This window comes from Carcharodon carcharias, chromosome 36 (genome assembly GCF_017639515.1).
Source record: "Carcharodon carcharias isolate sCarCar2 chromosome 36, sCarCar2.pri, whole genome shotgun sequence".
NCBI classification, from domain to species: Eukaryota; Metazoa; Chordata; class Chondrichthyes; order Lamniformes; family Lamnidae; genus Carcharodon; species Carcharodon carcharias.
Window position 1 is genome coordinate 6,166,942 of NC_054502.1, and position 20,992 is coordinate 6,187,933.

At 57.7% G+C, this 20,992-nt stretch overlaps 1 protein-coding gene across 4 annotated transcripts in view; it reads right to left on the minus strand.

Moving 5' to 3' along the window:
- Positions 1-1,039: 1,039 nt before the first annotated feature.
- Positions 1,040-20,992, minus strand: part of ints3 (integrator complex subunit 3) — a 274,531-nt gene continuing 254,578 nt past the window's right edge. For 3 of the 4 annotated variants that reach the window (XM_041179822.1, XM_041179821.1, XM_041179823.1), the window contains 5 exons: positions 18,255-18,422; positions 12,067-12,167; positions 8,871-8,943; positions 2,656-2,809; positions 1,040-1,229 (listed from right to left, as the gene is read on the minus strand). In XM_041179822.1, the coding sequence (XP_041035756.1) occupies positions 1,155-1,229; positions 2,656-2,809; positions 8,871-8,943; positions 12,067-12,167; positions 18,255-18,422 (571 nt within the window). In that variant the 3' untranslated portion in view covers positions 1,040-1,154. Of the gene's footprint in view, positions 1,230-2,655; positions 2,810-8,870; positions 8,944-12,066; positions 12,168-18,254; positions 18,423-20,992 lie in introns of those variants that run through there. The other variant, XM_041179824.1, reaches the window with a different exon arrangement.

Here is a 20,992-nt window from a genome sequence, read left to right on the forward strand (position 1 = left end):
CCTCACATTGTCACTCAGTAACCTCTCTCTCGCAGCGCCCTGTGTTACTGACTATATCTCTACTGATGTTAATCCAACTCCCTCACACTATCACTCAGTAACCCCTCTCCCCCCAGCGCCCTGTGTTACTGATGTTAATCCAGCTCCCTCACACTGTTGAGCAGAATAATACAAACAAAAAACAACGACAGCCAATATTTCAGGCAGCTGTTGAAGAGTTGCTGACTTCCCTTCACACCCAGCACCTCCCAGTCAGCTCGGCTTGAGGTTAGGGCTCCGCGGGAGTCGGGGGTCCTGCCGCGTTACCTCGCCAGCCGCTTGCCCCGCACCCCTGGACTCAGCAGCGCCGGGGACTCCATCGCTGACTGTTCGCAAAGGCAAAGCAGCGGGGACAGTTAGCAGGAACGGTGCCGCCCCATTCACCCCGGGGCCCAATCCTTGACCCACGCCCTCCGCACAACATGGGATTGGGGGGGGCGGGGTGGGAGGTCGCTGGCAAGGCTGGGCCCTGTGGCCTGGGCACATCTCCAACATCACAGCCCTTCCAGGAAACTGTACAAAGAACACTCCCCCTCCAAAGCAAAATTATAAGATGTAGTTTATTTATTTACAACCTTTTTTTAAGAAAATAGGATGCTTCGAATATAAACCCTTTTTAAAAACTCTGCGTTACTTCTTAAGAATCCAGTCTCTTGCAACGGTGAGAAAGGCTTTTTTTTTTCTTGTTTTTTTGCAAGTTCGCATTTCCTGATTAATTGTCTTTTTTTCTCTTCTCTCCCTCTCCCTCTCTCTCTCTCTCTCGCACACTCTGAATGAAGTTCTCACATCAGTTTAACCTCTGCGGAATGGTGCTGGGCTCACAGTCTGTTTAACACAGTGGCCGCTCACTCGCTCGCCCGTGCTCTCTCTCTCTCTCTCGCTCGCTCTCCCTCCTGGTCTCCGGGACACGTGCAGCTTCGGGAACAGTCACTTTCTCCTGGCTCTGTGGGTGTGTGTCTGGGTGTGTGGGTGGTGGTGGTGGCGGGTGGCGGGGGGGGGGGGGAGGTGTTTGCTTTTTTTTCTCTTCTTCCTAAATTCCGAGGGTAGACTTGTGGGGTCAGCGCCAGGTGCCGTGGGCACGCTTCTCTGTCTCTCGCCAGTGACCCCCCCCGCACTCAGTCGCTGTCCGAGCCGACCGCAGACGAGCCTTTCCTTTTCCTCTTGGGCTTGGGTTTCGCATCTTCCTCTTCCTGCCGCAGATAGAGAGAGAGAGGGAGAGTCAGGACAGTCAGGTCGGCCGCAGGAACAAAAACCAGCCCCCACCCCTTGCCCCCTGACCCCTGCCCCAGCGATGCCACCGCCGGCCCCTTCAGCCTCTCTCCTCCCCACCCCCCCCCGCCACACCCCTGCCCCCTGCCCCAACCGGGGCTCAAGCCTGAGCTGCACAGATTTCTGATCGACAAGGGGGTCGAGGGTTATGAGGGGTGGACAGTAAAGAGGGGTCGAGGGTTATGAGGGGTGGACAGTAAAGCGGGGTCGAGGGTTATGAGGGGTGGACAGTAAAGAGGGGTCGAGGGTTATGAGGGGTGGACAGTAAAGCGGGGTCAAGGGTTATGGGGGTGGACAGTAAAGAGGGGTCGAGAGTTATGAGGGGTGGACAGTAAAGCGGGGTCGAGGGTTATGAGGGGAGGACAGTAAAGCGGGGTCGAGGGTTATAAGGGGTGGACAGTAAAGCGGGGTCGAGGGTTATGAGGGGTGGACAGTAAAGAGGGGTCGAGGGTTATGAGGGGTGGGCAGTAAAGAGGGGTCGAGGGTTATGAGGGGTGGGCAGTAAAGAGGGGTCGAGGGTTATGAGGGGTGGACAGTAAAGCGGGGTCGAGGGTTATGAGGGGTGGACAGTAAAGAGGGGTCGAGGGTTATGAGGGGTGGACAGTAAAGCGGGGTCAAGGGTTATGGGAGTGGACAGTAAAAAGGGGTCGAGGGTTATGAGGGGTGGACAGTAAAGAGGGGTCGAGGGTTATGAGGGGTGGACAGTAAAGCGGAGTCAAGGCCACAATCAGACCAGTCCCGGCCTTACTGAACAGGCTGAAGGGGACCACATCGCTCACTCCTGCTCCTAACTCTTATCTTTCCTGTGATGATCTGCTTCGAAGCTGCGCAGTCTGTTACACCCTCATCCTTCCCCAGGGCAGGTGGATACAGGACAACCACCAGGACAGAGAAGGAGGAAATGGGGAGGAGGTGGAACCCGTCACCACAGGGAGCGGTTGAGATAAATCACAGAGATGTATTTGAGGGGGGAAGCTGGATTAACACGAGAGAGGAAGGGTTAGAAGGATCTGGCGATATGGGAAGGGGAGGGGGAGGGGGAGGGGGAGGGGGAGGGGGAGGCAGTCCGAAGATGAACAGGGGGTGGGACGAGTTTTATGTGGAGCACGGAGCAGAGGGGCCGAATGGTCTGTTGGTGTGTTGTGAATTCAGTGTCTCTGCGCACGGCTGTCCCCCTGGCTTTGCTCGGCTTGGCTCCCCAGCTAGTTATGTGGAGGGGGGGGGGGGGGTGGGTTACTTACTGATCCGCTAGTTATGGAGGGGGTGTGGAATTGGGGGGGTAGGGTGGGGGAGGGTCAGAGGGCGGGGCAGGGGGCAGGGGGCAGGGGGCAGGGGGCGGGGACTCACCGATCCGCTGCTGGATGAGGAGTCCTCGTCGTTCCCGATGGGCTGTGAGGCGTTCTTCCGGCTCCGGGGGCTGGAGGCGGCCGTTTTGCGCCGACTCCGGGACGGCTTCGAGGAATCTTCGTAATCGTCGGCCAGAGCGAAGAGGTCACTGAACCTGCGGAGTGAAGGGGTGCAGAGGATCATCACATGGTGTCCGCACCGCAGGGACACACCCCCGGGACACGCCCCTTCAGCCCAGGGACACGCCCCCACACCCAGGACACACCCCCACACCCAGGACACACCCCCACACCCTGGGACACGCCCCTTCAACCCAGGGACACACCCCTTCAACCCAGGGACACACCCCTTCAGCCCAGGGACACACTCCCAGGACACACCCCTTCAGCCCAGGGACACACCCCCTCACCCCGGGACACGCCCCTTCAACCCAGGGACACACCCCTTCAGCCCAGGGACACGTCCCCTCACCCCAGGACATGCCCCCTCACCCGGGACACACCCCCAGGACACGCCCCCCTCACCCCGGGACACACCCCTTCAGCCCAGGGACACACCCCCAGGACACACCCCTTCAGCCCAGGGACACGTCCCCTCACCCCAGGACATGCCCCCTCACCCGGGACACACCCCCAGGACACGCCCCCCTCACCCCGGGACACACCCCTTCAGCCCAGGGACACACCCACAGGACACACCCCTTCAGCCCAGGGACACACCCCCAGGACACACCCCTTCAGCCCAGGGACACACCCCCAGGACACGCCCCTTCAGCCCAGGGACACACCCCCAGGACACGCCCCTTCAGCCCAGGGACACACCCCCAGGACACGCCCCTTCAGCCCAGGGACACACCCCCAGGACACACCCCTTCAGCCCAGGGACACACCCCCAGGACACGCCCCTTCAGCCCAGGGACACACCCCCAGGACACGCCCATTCAGCCCAGGGACACACCCCTGGTACACGCCCCTTTCATACCAGGGACACACCCCCTCACCCCCGGGACAGACCCCCTGGGACGCCCCTACAGCACAGGGACACACCCCCTGGGACATACCCCCAGGACACACCCATTCAGCACAGGGACACACCCCCGGGACACGTCCCCTCACACCCGGGAACACCCCCTGGGACACGCTCCCTCACCCCGCGACACCCCCAGGACACACCCATTCAGCCCAGGGACACACCCCCGCCGGGACACGCCCCTTCAGCCCAGGGACACACCCCCTGGGACACGCCCCTTCAGCCCAGGGACACGCCCCCCCCCCTCCCCGGGACACCACCCCCTCGGGACACACATGCCCCTCCCCTCCCCCCATCCCCCCAGGACACACACAGCCCACCCTCCCCCAACTGGGGGAGCTCCTGTACAGCTCAGTGACTGAGTGCAGTCGGCACAACCCCACTGCTTACTGCTTTCCAGCCTTTACCACAGAACACAGAAGAGTTATGGCGCAGAAAGAGGCCACTCAGCCCATCATGTCTGCACCAGCCCAAAAACAGAGAAAAAATAAACTAGCTGCTCACTTTAATCCCACTTTCCAGCCCCTGGTCTGTAGCCTCACAGGTTCAGATGCAGATCCAGGTGCCTTTTAAATGAGTTGAGCATTTCAGCCTCAACCACCGACTTAGGCTGTGAATTCCAGACGCCCACCACCCTCTGGGTGAAAAAGTTTTTTCTGTTCCTGTCCCACCTCCAGAGGCTTCAGTGCAAAATCGTCATCAACATCCTGGGTGCCAGTGGGAGGGTCAGTACTGAGGGAGTGCCGCACTGTCGGAGGGTCAGTACTGAGGGAGTGCCGCACTGTCGGAGGGTCAGTACTGAGGGAGTGCCGCACTGTCGGAGGGTCAGTACTGAGGGAGTGCCGCACTGTCGGAGGGTCAGTACTGAGGGAGCGCCGCACTGTCGGAGGGTCAGTACTGAGGGAGTGCCGCACTGTCGGAGGGTCAGTACTGAGGGAGCGCCGCACTGTCGGAGGGTCAGTACTGAGGGAGTGCCGCACTGTCGGAGGGTCAGTACTGAGGGAGTGCCGCACTGTCGGAGGGTCAGTACTGAGGGAGCGCCGCACTGTCGGAGGGTCAGCACTGAGGGAGCGCTGCACTGTGAGAGGGTCAGTACTGAGGGAGCGCTGCACTGTCGGAGGGTCAGTACTGAGGGAGCGCCGCACTGTCAAAGGGTCAGTACTGAGGGAGCGCTGCACTGTCAGAGGGTCAGTACTGAGGGAGTGCCGCACTGTCGGAGGGTCAGTACTGAGGGAGCGCCGCACTGTCGGAGGGTCAGCACTGAGGGAGCGCTGCACTGTGAGAGGGACAGTACTGAGGGAGCGCTGCACTGTCGGAGGGTCAGTACTGAGGGAGCGCCGCACTGTCAGAGGGTCAGTACTGAGGGAGGGCCTCACTGTCGGAGGGTCAGTACTGAGGGAGTGCCGCATTGTCAGAGGGTCAGTACTGAGGGAGTGCTGCACTGTCGGAGGGTCAGTGCTGAGGGAGCGCCGCACTGTCGGAGGCTCAGTGCTGAGGGAGTGCCGCACTGTCAGAGGGTCAGTACTGAGGGAGCGCCGCACTGTTGGAGGGTCAGTACTGAGGGAGTGCCGCACTGTCGGAGGGTCAGTACTGAGGGAGTGCCGCATTGTCGGAGGGTCAGTACTGAGGGAGTGCCGCACTGTCGGAGGGTCAGTACTGAGGGAGTGCTGCACTGTCAGAGGGTCAGTACTGAGGGAGTGCTGCACTGTCAGAGGGTCAGTACTGAGGGAGTGCTGCACTGTCGGAGGGTCAGTGCTGAGGGAGCGCCGCACTGTCGGAGGGTCAGTGCTGAGGGAGTGCCGCACTGTCGGAGGCTCAGTGCTGAGGGAGTGCCGCACTGTCAGAGGCTCAGTGCTGAGGGAGCGCCGCACTGTCAGAGGCTCAGTGCTGAGGGAGCGCCGCACTGTCGGAGGGTCAGTGCTGAGGGAGTGCTGCACTGTCGGAGGGTCAGTACTGAGGTAGCGCCGCACTGTCGGAGGGTCAGTGCTGAGGGAGTGCTGCACTGTCGGAGGGTCAGTACTGAGGTAGCGCCGCACTGTCGGAGGGTCAGTATTGAGGGAGTGCCGCACTGTCGGAGGGTCAGTATTGAGGGAGTGCTGCACTGTCGGAGGGTCAGTATTGAGAGAGTGCCGCACTGTCGGAGGGTCAGTGCTGAGGGAGCGCCGCATTGTCGTAGGGTCAGTACTGAGGGAGTGCCGCACTGTCGGAGGGTCAGTGCTGAGGGAGCGCCGCACTGTCGGAGGGTCAGTGCTGAGGGAGCGCCACACTGTCGGAGGGTCAGTACTGAGGGAGTGCCGCACTGTCGGAAGGTCAGTACTGAGGGAGTGCCGCACTGTCGGAGGGTCAGTACTGAGGGAGTGCCGCACTGTCGGAGGGTCAGTACTGAGGGAGCGCTGCACTGTCGGAGGGTCAGTACTGAGGGAGAGCCGCACTGTCGGAGGGTCAGTACTGAGGGAGTGCCGCACTGTCGGAGGGTCAGTACTGAGGGAGAGCCGCACTGTCGGAGGGTCAGTACTGAGGGAGCGCTGCACTGTCGGAGGGTCAGTACTGAGGGAGTGCCGCGCTGTCGGAGGGTCAGTACTGAGGGAGTGCCGCACTGTCGGAGGGTCAGTACTGAGGGAGTGCCGCACTGTCGGAGGGTCAGTACTGAGGGAGTGCCGCACTGTCAGAGGTGCCATCTTCCAGGTTAGGCATCAAACAGAGGCCCCAGTTTGACCACTTGTGATGGTGTAAAGAATTCCACAGCCTGTATGTTGAAGAGGGTGGGGACAGCTTTTCCCCAGTCTCCAGATGCCAACATTTATCACTCGAAGTTCAATATAAACTGATGATCTGAGTCACCATTACTTTGCCTTTTGTGGGATCTTGCTGCACGCAAAGCAGCTGCTGGGTTTTCTACATTACAACATTGTTCCTCAATCAAACACTGCACAGGCTGCCCACTGCCTCTGGGCTGACCTGAAACAGTGAAAGGCGCTGTATAAACAATCATTCTGGTTCTGAGAACACAGAACAATCACTTGATCTGGGGAGGAACACACTGCTTTGTTTCAGTGGACAATAATCTATTCAGTTATACTGCAGGGTTGGGGTGGTGTGGGGGTAGGAGGGTTAGGTACCAGCTGACGTATATGGACACATATGTGCACACAGACACGCACACACACCCCCACAGAAGCACACACACAGACACAATCACAGACACACACAGACACAGTCACACACACACAGACACAATCACAGTCACACACACAGACACACACAGACACAGTCACACACACACACAGACACACACAGACACAGTCACAGACACACACACACAGGAACAGTCACACACACAGACACAGACATACACACAGACACACACAGTCACAGTCACACAGACACACACAAACAGATAAACACAAACAGACACACACAGACAGGCACAGAGACACAGACACAAACACACAGACACAGACACACACAGTCACACACAGACACAGTCACACACAGACACAGTCACACACAGACACAGTCACACACACAGACACACACACAGACACACACACACACACACAGACACAGTCACACACACACAGACACAGTCACACACACAGACACAGTCACACACACACAGACACACACAAACAGATACACACAAACAGACACACACATACAGACAGACACAGAAACACAGACACAAACACACAGATACACATAGACACAACACACACACACAGACACACACACAGAGGGACACACACAGAGAGACACACAGACACACACCCACACAGACACCCACACAGACACCCACACAGACACACAAATACACACACACACATACACACACACACACACACACAGACCTGCGCCAGGCCCGCAACTAACTGATGGCCAGATTTTTTTCACAGAAAGAACATTTAAGAGTTGAAAGGCAGGACAGGGAGGAACGTCAGCTGATGCCCCGTTGCCTGGGCAACTGGGATGACCCTTGAACTCAGCGCCGGCACAGTCGGTCACTGAGGCTGGAGCTCGCCTGCTGCTTGGCTGTCTAGACGCGATGCCAGCCTCCAGCTTTGACCAGTGTCTCGGCTGGGAACACTCCCACCCGCATTCAGAGAAACCCCTCCACCCACAACAACAACTCTTTTCCCCATTCACACTGCGCCAGGGCTACAGAGAGAGAGAGGAATCTCGGAAAGTACAAGCTAACGGGACAGTAAAGGGTGTGTCAGGGTGGGGCGGAGGGCTGGAAAGCTAGAGCAAGTCTCTCAGAGCCCCTAGCGAGGCCCCGTCTGGGGTTACTGCATTCAGATTCTGGCCAATGCACCTCAGGGGGGGTGACGTGAGCTGTGGGGCGGGCGCAGGACATATTCACCAGAATGGTACCGGGTTGGTGGGGGGGGGTTAAGAGGTTTAATGAGGAGGGGGGGGGTGCAGATCGCACAGGCTGGACTTGTATCCTCCCCACCCCGAGTGTAGAGCACTGAGGGGTGACCTCGAGGTGTTTGGGGCTGGCGAAGGGATTTGATAGGCAGGTTGAGGAGAAACTATTGGTGCTGGTGGAGGGGGAATGGTGGGGGGGGAGAGACGGGAGGGGGGGGTGAAGGGGGAATGGTTTGGGGGGGGGGGGGGGAGAACAGGAGGGGGGGGGGGTGGAGGGGGAATGGGAGGGGGGGAAGGGGGAACGAAAAAGGGTGGGGGGGGGGGGGGGTGGAATCCAGGAAGAAAGTGGGGGGGGGGTGCGGAGCTTTCAAAATGGGAGCCAGGCCATTCAGACAGTGACGTCAGGGAGCGCGATGGGAAACGGGAATCCGGAACATTCCGCCCGCCCCGCCAAACGCTGACTGGGGCCGAGGGTCAACTCCAAGTCTCCCAATGGGTTAGGGGGCCAAAGGTTACGGAACCAAGGCAGGCGGATGGAGTTTCAGACACAGGGTCAGCCTCCAGCAATCAGGCTCCAGGGGCTGCCCGGCCTCGTCTTGTTTGGCCGTCGCACGAAGATTCCCCTGTGCCGCACCCGCTGGGGGTAAATGAGGCCAGCCGTGGGGTATCACCGAGCTCTGCAATTAAGGCCCAGCTGCAGACAGTCCCCAGCTACCCAAGCCTGAACATTGCGGTCAAACACCCCCCTCTGGTGGACAGGTTCAGGCAGTGCGACCACAGTGCTCAGAGAGACCCACCCCATCAACCCCGGAACTCACTTCATCTTGTGTGCCTCGTCGCAGCTTGCCTGTACGTGTTGAAGTGCCTGGAGGATCGGCGTCTGGGTGAAAACTGCCAGCAAGAAGTTTGGGGAGGAACAGAGAGATAAGATAGAGAAACACAGAGAGAGAGAGAGAGAGAGAGAGGGAGAGGGACAGACAGAGAGAGAGATGGAGATACAGAGAGAGAGAGGGACAGAGATAAGATAGAGAAACACAGAGGGAGAGAGAGAGAGAGGGGTGGGGGAGAGAGGGAGAGAGACAGAGAGAGATGGAGAGAGAGAGAGAGAGCGAGAGAAAGAGAAAGAGGGGTGGGGGAAAGAGGGAGAGAGACAGACAGAGAGAGAGGGACAGAGAGAGAGGACATTAGAGAAAGAGAGAGACAGAGAACGTGAGAGAGAGAAACAGAGAGATAGAGAACGAGAGAGAAAGGAACAGAGATAGAGAAACAGAGAGAGAGAGAAAGAGAAACAGAGACAGACAGAGAGAGATAGAAAACGAGAGAGAAAGATAGAGAGAGAGATAGAGAAACAGAGAGAGAGAGAAAGAGAAACAGAGACAGATAGAGAATGAGAGAGATAGAGAACGAAAAAGAGAGATAGAGAGAGATAAAGAAACAGAGATAGAGAACGATAGAGAGAGACACAAAAAATGGTCAAAGTCAATATAGCTGCACAGGTAATGAGGGGTCCTGTCTGGACACATGCACACTGCTCTTGCCCCTCTACTTGCCCCCTCCCGATCTCAGTTCTCATCAGGTCAAGCCTGAAGAATTCAAGGTGGAATAAATGATAATTAAAACGATTGATAAATCTCAAACTAGCCGCTCCCCACCAAACCCCCGAAAAACTACCTAAAGAATTACTATCACAGTGACAGGCCATTCGGCCCCTCTGCTCCGTGGTGTTTCTGCTCCGCACGAGCCTCCTCCCACCCTCTCTTCATCTCCACCCCATCAGCATCTCCTACTGTTCCTTTCTCCCTTGTCTGTTCATCCAGCTACCTCCCTTCAATGCATCTCTGCAATTCACCTCGACCATTCCCTGTGAGAGCGAGTCCCACATTCTCCCCACTCTCTATGGGAGCGAGTCCCACATTCTCCCCACTCCCTGTGGGAGCGAGTCCCACATTCTCCCCACTCCCCGTGGGAGCGAGTCCCACATTCTCCCCACTCCCTGTGGGAGCGAGTCCCACATTCTCCCCACTCCCTGTGAGAGCGAGTCCCACATTCTCCCCACTCCCCGTGGGAGCGAGTCCCCCATTCTCCCCACTCCCTGTGAGAGCGAGTCCCACATTCTCCCCACTCCCCGTGGGAGCGAGTCCCACATTCTCCCCACTCCCCGTGGGAGCGAGTCCCACATTCTCCCCACTCCCCGTGGGACCGAGTCCCACATTCTCCCCACTCCCCGCGGGAGCGAGTCCCACATTCTCCCCACTCCCCGCGGGAGCGAGTCCCACATTCTCCCCACTCCCCGTGGGACCGAGTCCCACATTCTCCCCACTCCCCGTGGGAGCGAGTCCCACATTCTCCCCACTCCCCGTGGGAGCGAGTCCCACATTCTCCCCACTCCCCGTGGGACCGAGTCCCACATTCTCCCCACTCCCCGTGGGAGCGAGTCCCACATTCTCCCCACTCCCCGTGGGAGCGAGTCCCACATTCTCCCCACTCCCCGTGGGAGCGAGTCCCACATTCTCCCCACTCCCCGCGGGGGCGAGTCCCACATTCTCCCCACTCCCCGTGGGGGCGAGTCCCACATTCTCCCCACTCCCAGTGGGAGCGAGTCCCACATTCTCCCCACTCCCCGTGGGAGCGAGTCCCACATTCTCCCCACTCCCCGTGGGAGCGAGTCCCACATTCTCCCCACGGGAGCGAGTCCCACATTCTCCCCACTCCCCGTGGGAGCGAGTCCCACATTCTCCCCACTCCCCGCGGGAGCGAGTCCCACATTCTCCCCACGGGAGCGAGTCCCACATTCTCCCCACTCCCCGCGGGAGCGAGTCCCACATTCTCCCCACTCCCCGTGGGAGCGAGTCCCACATTCTCCCCCCTCCCCGCGGGAGCGAGTCCCACATTCTCCCCACTCCCCGTGGGAGCGAGTCCCACATTCTCCCCACTCCCCGTGAGAGCGAGTCCCACATTCTCCCCACTCCCCGTGGGAGCGAGTCCCACATTCTCCCCCCTCCCCGTGGGAGCGAGTCCCACATTCTCCCCACTCCCCGTGGGAGCGAGTCCCACATTCTCCCCACTCCCCGTGGGAGCGAGTCCCACATTCTCCCCGTTCTCTGGGTAAAGAAGTTTCTCCTGAATTCCCCACTGACTGTCTTATATCGATGGCCCCTAATTCTGGTCTTCCCCCCCTATCTACCCTGTCGAAACCGTTCACAATTTTAAAAAGCCTTGACCAGGCCACTCTCCTTCTGGAAAGGAGTCCCAGCCTGTCCAGCTTCCCTGCCAGTTGTAACCTCTCGCTTCTGGGAGTCATCCTTGTAAATATCTTTGCCCTTCGCAGGGTCACCTCACTGGAGGCCACTTGGCCCATCGAGTCCGTGCCAGCTCTTGCCAATTCGTCCCACTCTCTCTTCTCCCTCCCCATCGGTTTATTCAGGGTGACCGTAGCGTTAGTTGGGCCTTTCTTTTTCATTCCTTTACAGGATGTGGGCTTCACTGACAAGGCTGGCATTTACTGCCCATCCCTAATTGCCCCTTGAGAAGGTGGTGGGTGAGCTGCCTCCTTGAGCCGCCGCTGCAGTCCCTGTGGTGAAGGTACACCCACCGTGCTGTTAGGGAGGGAGTTCCAGGATTTTGACGCAGCGACAGTGAAGGAACGGCCGATATATTTCCAAGTTGGGATGGTGAGTGGGCGTTCCAAACAACCTCCCCCAAACCCACATTTCAAAATCCGGTATCCTCCTCTCTCGCCCTCTTTCTCTGCCTCCCCGTAACCCTGCAATTTTTCTTTCCAACTCCCTTCCAAAGGTTTATGCTCAATCTATTCCAGAGCCTTGGCACCTTTTGCAAAATACGGAGACCAGAACAGTGACTCGCGCGACCAAGTTTAGCACTGGTCCGCCGTTAGCCCTCAGTCCCCTCTGGAAATGACACCACGCCCCCCTCGGTTGGCAATTTGTCTCTCATGCCCTTGCTAACCCACGCGCTGGTTGTTAGTGATGTGACGCTGAGGGTGGGGGGACTCACAGTTCTGTTTGGTGGGGAGAAGGCAGATCCGCAGGTTGGCCAGATGCTCCAGGATTTGTTCCAGCGTCAGCTGTGCTAGCTTGCTGCTGGAACTCCGCAAACTGGGAAGAGAAAAATACATATAAACCACGGGGCTACAAAAACATTAAAGCTGCATTTATCCAGCGCCGCACCGGGTAGCGATTCCAGATCCAGAGTAACCCTGCTCCCCCGAGACTCTTACCCTTCCGTGTCCTCCACCTCAGGGCAGGCCGAGCTCAGTGACCTGTCGGCTGGAGCTCGGTTGGTGGCGATCACACACACCTCTGAAACACGAGGCTCCAGGTTCAAGTCCCACCCCAATGATTCAGTGCAAAAATCAAGGCTGGTGATCCAGGGCTGGCACAGGGATAGGGCCACAATGTCGTTCGCAGGGTCAGTGCCGAGGGAGTGCCGCACAGTCGGAGGGTCAGTACTGAGGGAGCGCCGCACTGTCGGAGGGTCAGTACTGAGGGGGCGCCGCACTGTCGGAGGGTCAGTACTGAGGGAGCGCCGCACTGTCGGAGGGTCAGTACTGAGGGAGCGCCGCACTGTCGGAGGGTCAGTACTGAGGGAGCGCCGCACAGTCGGAGGGTCAGTACTGAGGGAGCGCCGCACTGTCGGAGGGTCAGTATTTAGGGAGTGCCGCACTGTCGGAGGGTCAGTACTGAGGGAGCGCCGCACTGTCGGAGGGTCAGTACTGAGGGAGCGCCGCACTGTCGAAGGGTCAGTGCTGAGGGAGCGCCGCACTGTCGGAGGGTCAGTACTGAGGGAGCGCCGCACTGTCGGAGGGTCAGTATTTAGGGAGTGCCGCACTGTCGGAGGGTCAGTGCTGAGGGAGTGCCGCACTGTCAGAGGGTCAGTACTGAGGGAGCACCGCACTGTCGGAGGGTCAGTACTGAGGGAGCGCCGCACTGTCGGAGGGTCAGTACAGAGGGAGCGCTGCACTGTCGGAGAGTCAGTGCTGAGGGAGCGCCGCACTGTTGGAGAGTCAGTGCTGAGGAAGCACCGCACTGTCGGAGGGTCAGTACTGAGGGAGTGCTGCACTGTCGGAGGGTCAGTACTGAGGGAATGCTGCACTGTCGGATGGTCAGCACTGAGGGAGTGCCGCACTGTCGGAGGGTCAGTACTGAGGGAGTGCCGCACTGTCAGAGGGTCAGTACTGAGGGAGCGCCGCACTGTCGGAGGGTCAGTATTTAGGGAGTGCCGCACTGTCGGAGGGTCAGTACTGAGGGAGCGCCGCACTGTCGGAGGGTCAGTGCTGAGGGAGTGCCGCACTGTCGGAGGGTCAGTACTGAGGGAGCGCCGCACTGTCGGAGGGTCAGTACTGAGGGAGCGCCGCACAGTCGGAGGGTCAGTACTGAGGGAGCGCCGCACTGTCGGAGGGTCAGTATTTAGGGAGTGCCGCACTGTCGGAGGGTCAGTACTGAGGGAGTGCCGCACTGTCGGAGGGTCAGTGCTGAGGGAGTGCCGCACTGTCAGAGGGTCAGTACTGAGGGAGCACCGCACTGTCGGAGGGTCAGTACTGAGGGAGCGCCGCACTGTCGGAGGGTCAGTACAGAGGGAGCGCTGCACTGTCGGAGAGTCAGTGCTGAGGGAGCGCCGCACTGTTGGAGAGTCAGTGCTGAGGAAGCACCGCACTGTCGGAGGGTCAGTACTGAGGGAGTGCTGCACTGTCGGAGGGTCAGTACTGAGGGAATGCTGCACTGTCGGATGGTCAGCACTGAGGGAGTGCCGCACTGTCGGAGGGTCAGTACTGAGGGAGCGCCGCACAGTCGGAGGGTCAGTACTGAGGGAGCGCCGCACTGTCGGAGGGTCAGTATTTAGGGAGTGCCGCACTGTCGGAGGGTCAGTACTGAGGGAGCGCCGCACTGTCGGAGGGTCAGTGCTGAGGGAGTGCCGCACTGTCAGAGGGTCAGTACTGAGGGAGCACCGCACTGTCGGAGGGTCAGTACGGAGGGAGCGCCGCACTGTCGGAGGGTCAGTACAGAGGGAGCGCTGCACTGTCGGAGGGTCAGTGCTGAGGGAGCGCCGCACTGTTGGAGAGTCAGTGCTGAGGAAGCACCGCACTGTCGGAGGGTCAGTACTGAGGGAGTGCCGCACTGTCGGAGGGTCAGTACTGAGGGAGTGCCGCACTGTCGGAGGGTCAGTACTGAGGGAGTGCTGCACTGTCGGAGGGTCAGTACTGAGGGAGCACCGCACTGTCGGAGGGTCAGTACTGAGGGAGTGCCGCACTGTCGGAGGGTCAGTACTGAGGGAGCGCCACCATGTCGGGCAGAGGGTCTGTACTGAGGGAGTGTTGCAATGCTGGAGGCATCATCTCTCAGATGCGATGTTAAACCGAGGCCCTATCTGTTAGCTGGTGGGTGAACGTTAAAGAACCTGTAGCCATGACTGGGAGAAGAGTGGCTGGCCGAGGGTGTTGGTGGCTGGGAGGTGGGATCTCCCCAGTGTGCTGGGGCCAACATTTATCCATCAACCAACATCACACAAAACACACTAACTGCTGATTACTTCACACTACCGATTGTGGGATCTTGCTGTGCGTAAAACCTTTGCCACGTTTTCTAAGTTACAACAGTGACTACACTTCAAAAATAAAAATATACTCGACTGGCTGTTGAACGCTTTGAGATGTCCAGAGGTTGTCTCTTCCCATCAGCGCAACTCTGGAAATTACTGACGGGGGGGGGGGGGGGCAGCTGGAAAAGACTTGCATTGATATAGCGCCTTTCATCACCTCAGGGCTTTCCAAAAAGCCCGACGGCCTCAGACCAAGGGCAGGCGAGAGGCGCACAGCAAGATCCCACGCCCGGCCAAGGTGATAATGAGCCAGATCATCCATTTTTTTTTTTTGGGGTGTGTGCATAACAACAGGATGTTGGCTGAGGGGTAAATCTCAGCCCCTGGACCCTGGGGAGTGTTCTCCCCCCCCACCCCTCCACACCACCCACCCCCCCCCCCAATCCCTCCACCCCCCCAAGTGACAAAAAGGAGTGTGTCCGTTGCTCGCATGCAGGTGACGCACTTACCCTGTGTGGATAGCGCTGAACAGTGCTGCAGCCTGCGCTCATCCTGTCGGCATGCACTGCAGAGGGGCTCTGCCTGCTGGGATCGCTGTACCCACCAGAGGGCAGTGCTGCACTGCCTCCCTCTGCAGGCAGGCTGAGCGGTCCTCAAGAGACCAGAGTCTCTTCACCTCTCGACTCAACATCAGGGACGGTTCTTCCGATTCAAAATAAAGGGCGTTCACCGCGCAACCGGTTTCGCCAGCTCCCCTCTCCCCCTCCAGCCAATCAAAGCCTGCCCCTTTCCCCTGGCCAGGGGTATGTGTTCACCTCAGGAGTAAGAGGCCTGTGGGTTCGAGCCTACAGTCCAGGTTGCCTCCCCTGTGTAGGGCCAAGGGGAGTGCGGCAGTTAAAGGCCCCATTCCCCTGCTTTAGTGGTTCGAGGCCTCTCATGGCACCACTGGAGGAGGGGCAGGGAGATTTCCCAGTCGGCATCCCAGCATCAGCGGCAGGCACCGATTCACTGTGGGTACCGCGCCCCCTCCGATTCTGGTCCCCCATGCATGCTCTCCCACCCACAACTCCAAGCGTACCTTGTCGTGCGTTATTAACTGTCAATAATGATCATGAACAATCAAGACCCATTCGCAGCTTTGATACATCAAAGAATCTTTGTCTGTTGCCTAAATTCACTGAAGACGGTGGGGGGGGGTCAAGAGATATTTTCCCTCATCGGAAAAGGCAGCTAGTCAACGAAAGTGGCCAAGGGACACACGGACTCTCATTTGGCAAAGTGCTTTGGTTGGGACAGTTATGGACGTGTACTCGCGTCTTTCAGAAGAACAATCCCCACAGATCAATGGGTTTCATGACAACACAGCCCACATTACATCAGTGACTGCACTCGGAAAATACTGCACCGGCTGGAAAGCACTTAGGGGTGTCCTGAGGTCGTGAAAGGGGCTGTGTAAATGCCCATCGCTCCTCCACTGCCAGCGTGAGTGTCCTCAGCTGTCTGGTACTCCCTCCCTAAACCTCTTCCCCCAACACCCCCTTCTCTCTCTCTGCTTAAAGCCTACCTCTCTGACCAAGCTCACCTAGCACTGCCCAGGACATGCTGTGGTCAAGGCAGGATCACCCCTGGACATTGAGTTTTGATCGAGGCACTTGGGTTGACATCAGCTACCTGTGCACAGGGAGCGGTTCTCAGCTGCAGTGCCTAACCTAGCCAGCAGGGAGAGCTGTGCTGCTCTCTATGCAGAACGATTTGCCTTAACATCTAATCAGCAATTCATTGTTCTCTGAGTTACTTTCTGTGCGCTTTAAGGAGAGAAGGGCTTGGAGCTGGAATTTAACACATCTGCTGCCAGAAGCAGGAGACATAAGAACATACGAAATAGGAGCAGGCATAGGCCATTCGGCCCCTCGAGTCTGCTCCGCTATTCGATAAGATCATGGCTGACCTGTTTGTGTTTTGAATTCCACATTCCCATCTACCCCCGATAACCTCTGATTCCCTTGCCTAACAAGAATCTATCTACCTCCACCTTAAAAATACTCAATAACCCCGCCTCCACCACCTTCGGAGAGTTCCAAAGTCGCACAACCCTCTGAGAGAAAGAAAATTATCCTCATCTCTGTCCTAAAAGAGCCACCCCTAATTTTAAAACAGTGCCTTAACTAAAAACCTGTGGCTAATAAATCTGTACTGAATTCAATGTGAATGAGTGAGACTCGGGGTGGTCTGGATGCTAATGTATGGGATTCTTCATCCCGGGAAAGAATAGCAGCTACCAGGGTCTTGGACTGACGCTTATATTAATCACTGCCTGTAATATACAATCACGATCTGGGGGTTACCGGTGACCAGAAACTGAACCGGACCCAGCCATATACGAACATACAAATCAGGAGCAGGAGTAGTCCACTCGGCCCCTCGAGCGTGCTCCACCATTCAATAAGATCATGACTGATCTGACTGTAACCTCAATCCCACATCCCTGTCTACCCCCCGATAACCTTTCACCCCCTTGTTTCTCAAGAATCTATCTAGCTCTGCCTTAAAAGTATTCAAAGTCTCTCTTTCTCAAAAGGTGGTGGAAGCAGAGTTCCAAAGACTCACGACCCTCTGAGAGAAAAGGTTTCTCCTCATCTCTGCCCTAAATTGACGACCCCCTTATTTTTAAACAGTGACCCCCCTAATTCTAGATTCTCCCACGAGAGGAAACAGCCTCTCCACATCCCCCCTGTCAACACCCCTCAGGATCTTACATGTTTCAATTAAGCTGCTGCTTACGCTTCTAAACTCCAGCGGATATAAATACTGTGGCTACAAGAGCAGGTCAGAGGCTGGGAATCCTGCGGAGAGTTAACTCACCTCCTGACTCCCCAAAGCTTGTCCACCATCTACAAGGCACAAGACAGGAGTGTGATGGAATACTCCCCGCTTGCCTGGATGAGTGCAGCTCCCTCAAGAAGCTCCACACCATCCAGGACAAAGCAGCTCAGTTGATTGTCACCACATCCACTCCTCCACCACTGATGCACACAGGCAGCGGTGCACATTAAGGTGCACTGTAAAAACTCACCAAGGCTCCTTCCGTACCCATAACTTCCACCACCACCTAGGAGAGGGGTAGCAGACACATGGGGAACACCCCCACCGGCAAGATCCCCTCCGAGCCACTCACCCTCCTGACTTGGAAACATATCGGCCGTTCCTTCACTGTCGCTGGGTCAAAATCCTGGAACTCCCTCCCTAACAGCACGGTGGGTGTACCTTCACCACAGGGGCTGCAGCGGCTCAAGGAGGCAGCTCACCCACCACCTTCTCAAGGGGGCAATTAGGGACGGGCAATAAAAGCTGGGCCCCGGCCAGCGACTCCCGTGAGCAAATTTAAAGCTCATGAGCCTCTTCAAACCGGGACAGGGCCCCCAGGTTCAGTGGCACGTGACAATTCTTCGCTTGGTAAGACTCAGAAAGACTTGCGTTTCTGTCCCCACCCCCACCGGTCCTCGCAGCAGCAGAGTCCGCACTCTCGTCGCTCCCTGGGCAAAGGCCGAGGTAGAACAGCGCGGCCCCAGCAGCAGTGACCCCACCACCACCCACCCCACACCCCAACCCCCCCGCCGGGCGGGCTCCCGGTCAGGGTGGCCCCTCACCTCTGCCGTTTCCGGGGGAGGCTGTTGTTTTTGATGAGGAGGGCTTTGATCTGCTCGGCCAGGGAGTCGTCATGTTTCATGGACCACTGGCGCAGGATGCTGGTGGTGAAGTGGTCATCGGTGTGGCAAGGGCGACTCATCACCATCTTCACCATCTCCTCGGTAGGCCTGGGGGTTTGGGGTTGGGGGAAAAGAGAGACCGAAAGCTAGTCACCAGTACGTTAACACACCAGCAATAAACAGCAAACGGGGGCGCTCAAAACGCACGGTAACTGCTATCGGTCCAGGGCCTTGCACCGTAGTCGAACGTCCCAAAATCACTCCACAGGCACATTTACCAGGCAAATTCTCACCCCGAGCCACGTCAGGGGGGCTTATCAGGGACAGGCGGCCATAGGCTCGGTCAAAGGGGTTGGTTTTAAGGAGCGTCTTAAAGGAGAAGCCGCGCTGTCGGAGGGTCAGTGCTGAGGGAGCGCCGCACTGTCGGAGGGTCAGTGCTGAGGGAGTGCCGCACTGTCGGAGGGTCAGTACTGAGGGAGTGCTGCACTGTCAGAGGGTCAGTACGGAGGGAGTGCTGCACTGTTGGAGGGTCAGTGCTGAGGCAGTGCTGCACTGTCAGAGGGTCAGTACTGAGGGAGCTCCGCACTGTCAGAGGGTCAGTACTGAGGGAGCGCTGCACTGTCGGAGGGTCAGTACTGAGGGAGTGCTGCACTGTCGGAGGGTCAGTACTGAAGGAGCGCTGTACTGTCAGAGGGGCAGTGCTGAGGGAGCGCCGCACTGTCAGAGGGTCAATACTGAGGGAGCGCCGCACTGTCGGAGGGTCAGTACCGAGGGAGCGCCGCACTGTCAGAGGGTCAGTACCGAGGGAGCGCCGCGCTATCAGAGGGTCAGTACTGAGGGAGCGCCGCACTGTCGGAGGGTCAGTACCGAGGGAGCGCCGCACTGTCGGAGGGTCAGTACCGAGGGAGCGCCGCGCTATCGGAGGGTCAGTACCGAGGGAGCGCCGCGCTATCGGAGGGTCAGTACTGAGGGAGCGCCGCACTGTCGGAGGGTCAGTACTGAGGGAGTGCCGCACTGTCGGAGGGTCAGTATTGAGGGAGTGCCGCACTGTCGGAGGGTCAGTATTGAGGGAGTGCCGCACTGTCGGAGGGTCAGTATTGAGGGAGTGCTGCACTGTCGGAGGGTCAGTACTGAGGGAGCACCGCACTGTCGGAGGGTCAGTACTGAGGGAGTGCTGCACTGTCAGAGGGTCAGTATTGAGGGAGTGCTGCACTGTCGGAGGGTCAGTACTGAGGGAGCACCGCACTGTCGGAGGGTCAGTACTGAGGGAGTGCCGCACTGTCGGAGGGTCAGTATTGAGGGAGTGCTGCACTGTCGGAGGGTCAGTACTGAGGGAGCACCGCACTGTCGGAGGGTCAGTACTGAGGGAGTGCTGCACTGTCAGAGGTGCTGTCTTTCAATTGAGACATTAAACCAAGGCCCTTTCCACCCTCTCCGCTGGATGTAAAACATTCCATGAACAGTTTGAAGAAAAGGCGAGAATTTCTCCTGAGTGAAATGGCGAAATATTTATCCCTCAAACAACATCACTAAGAAACCTGTGATCTGGGTCATTATCATGTTGCTGATTGTGGGATCTTGCTGTGCGCACATTGGCTGCCGGGTTCCCTATATCACAGCAGTGACTACACTTCATAAAGTCGTTGCAAATTGTTTTGGGCTGTCTCGAGGTTCTGAAAAGTATGGTATGGTTGCAAGTCAGATAACACACGTCTCTCTCTCTCTCTCTCTGCTTCCAGTTTATGTACAGACTCTCTACCCCACCTTAGAAAGGTCCTCCACGTGCAGCGGTGATACAGGAGCACTGAATGTTTCCACAGCCACGCACTCCTCCCCTCCTCTGTCCATCACGGCAAATGTTGGAAGAGACAGAGGCCAATAAAAAACAATCAAGGGAAAAAGGCCAGTTTCAAGTGAATTCAGAGTCATCGGCTCCATCCCATTCCACCCCCTCTCTAAACGTCCTCATGTCGCTGTGGGGTGTCGCTGGCAAAACCAGCATTTGTTGCCTCTCCCTAACTGCCCTTGAACTGTACACATTTCACAGGGGCAGTTAAGAGTCAACCGCATGACTGTGGGTCTGGAGTCATGTGTAGGTCAGACCGGGGTAAGGACAGCAGATTTTCCCCCCCTAAAGGGGGCATTAGTGAACCAGATGGGGTTTTAAGACAATCCACATCAGTTTCATGGTCACCATTACTAAGACTATCCCAGGTTTGTTAACTGGGTTCAAATTCCACCAGGCAAGTGGGTGGGGGGGGGGATTTGAACCCGTGTCCCCAGAGTGTTAGCCTAGGTCTCTGGATCACTAGCCCAGTGACATTACTGTGACTCCACCATCTCCCCACAAGCTAATCTGCCACTGTTTTCTACACCTTTGTCGCCTCCGGACCCAAACTATCCCGGCACATTAATGGCCAGGCTCTCTTTCTCTCCGAACATCTGTTAGCCACAGTTCGCCTGGAATTCTGCTTCTGCTGTCCTGTCTCACGCCGAGTCCCGTTCACCCACCACCTCTGTGCTCGCTGACCTACACTGGCTCCTGGTCTCAATTTTAAAGTTCTCACCCTTGTTCTCAAATCCTTCCCCTTTCCTCATCCCTCCCCACACTCCCTGTCTCTGTAACCTCTGGCCCCACAACCTTCCAAGGTCACTGTTCTCCTCCCATTCCCGGTCTC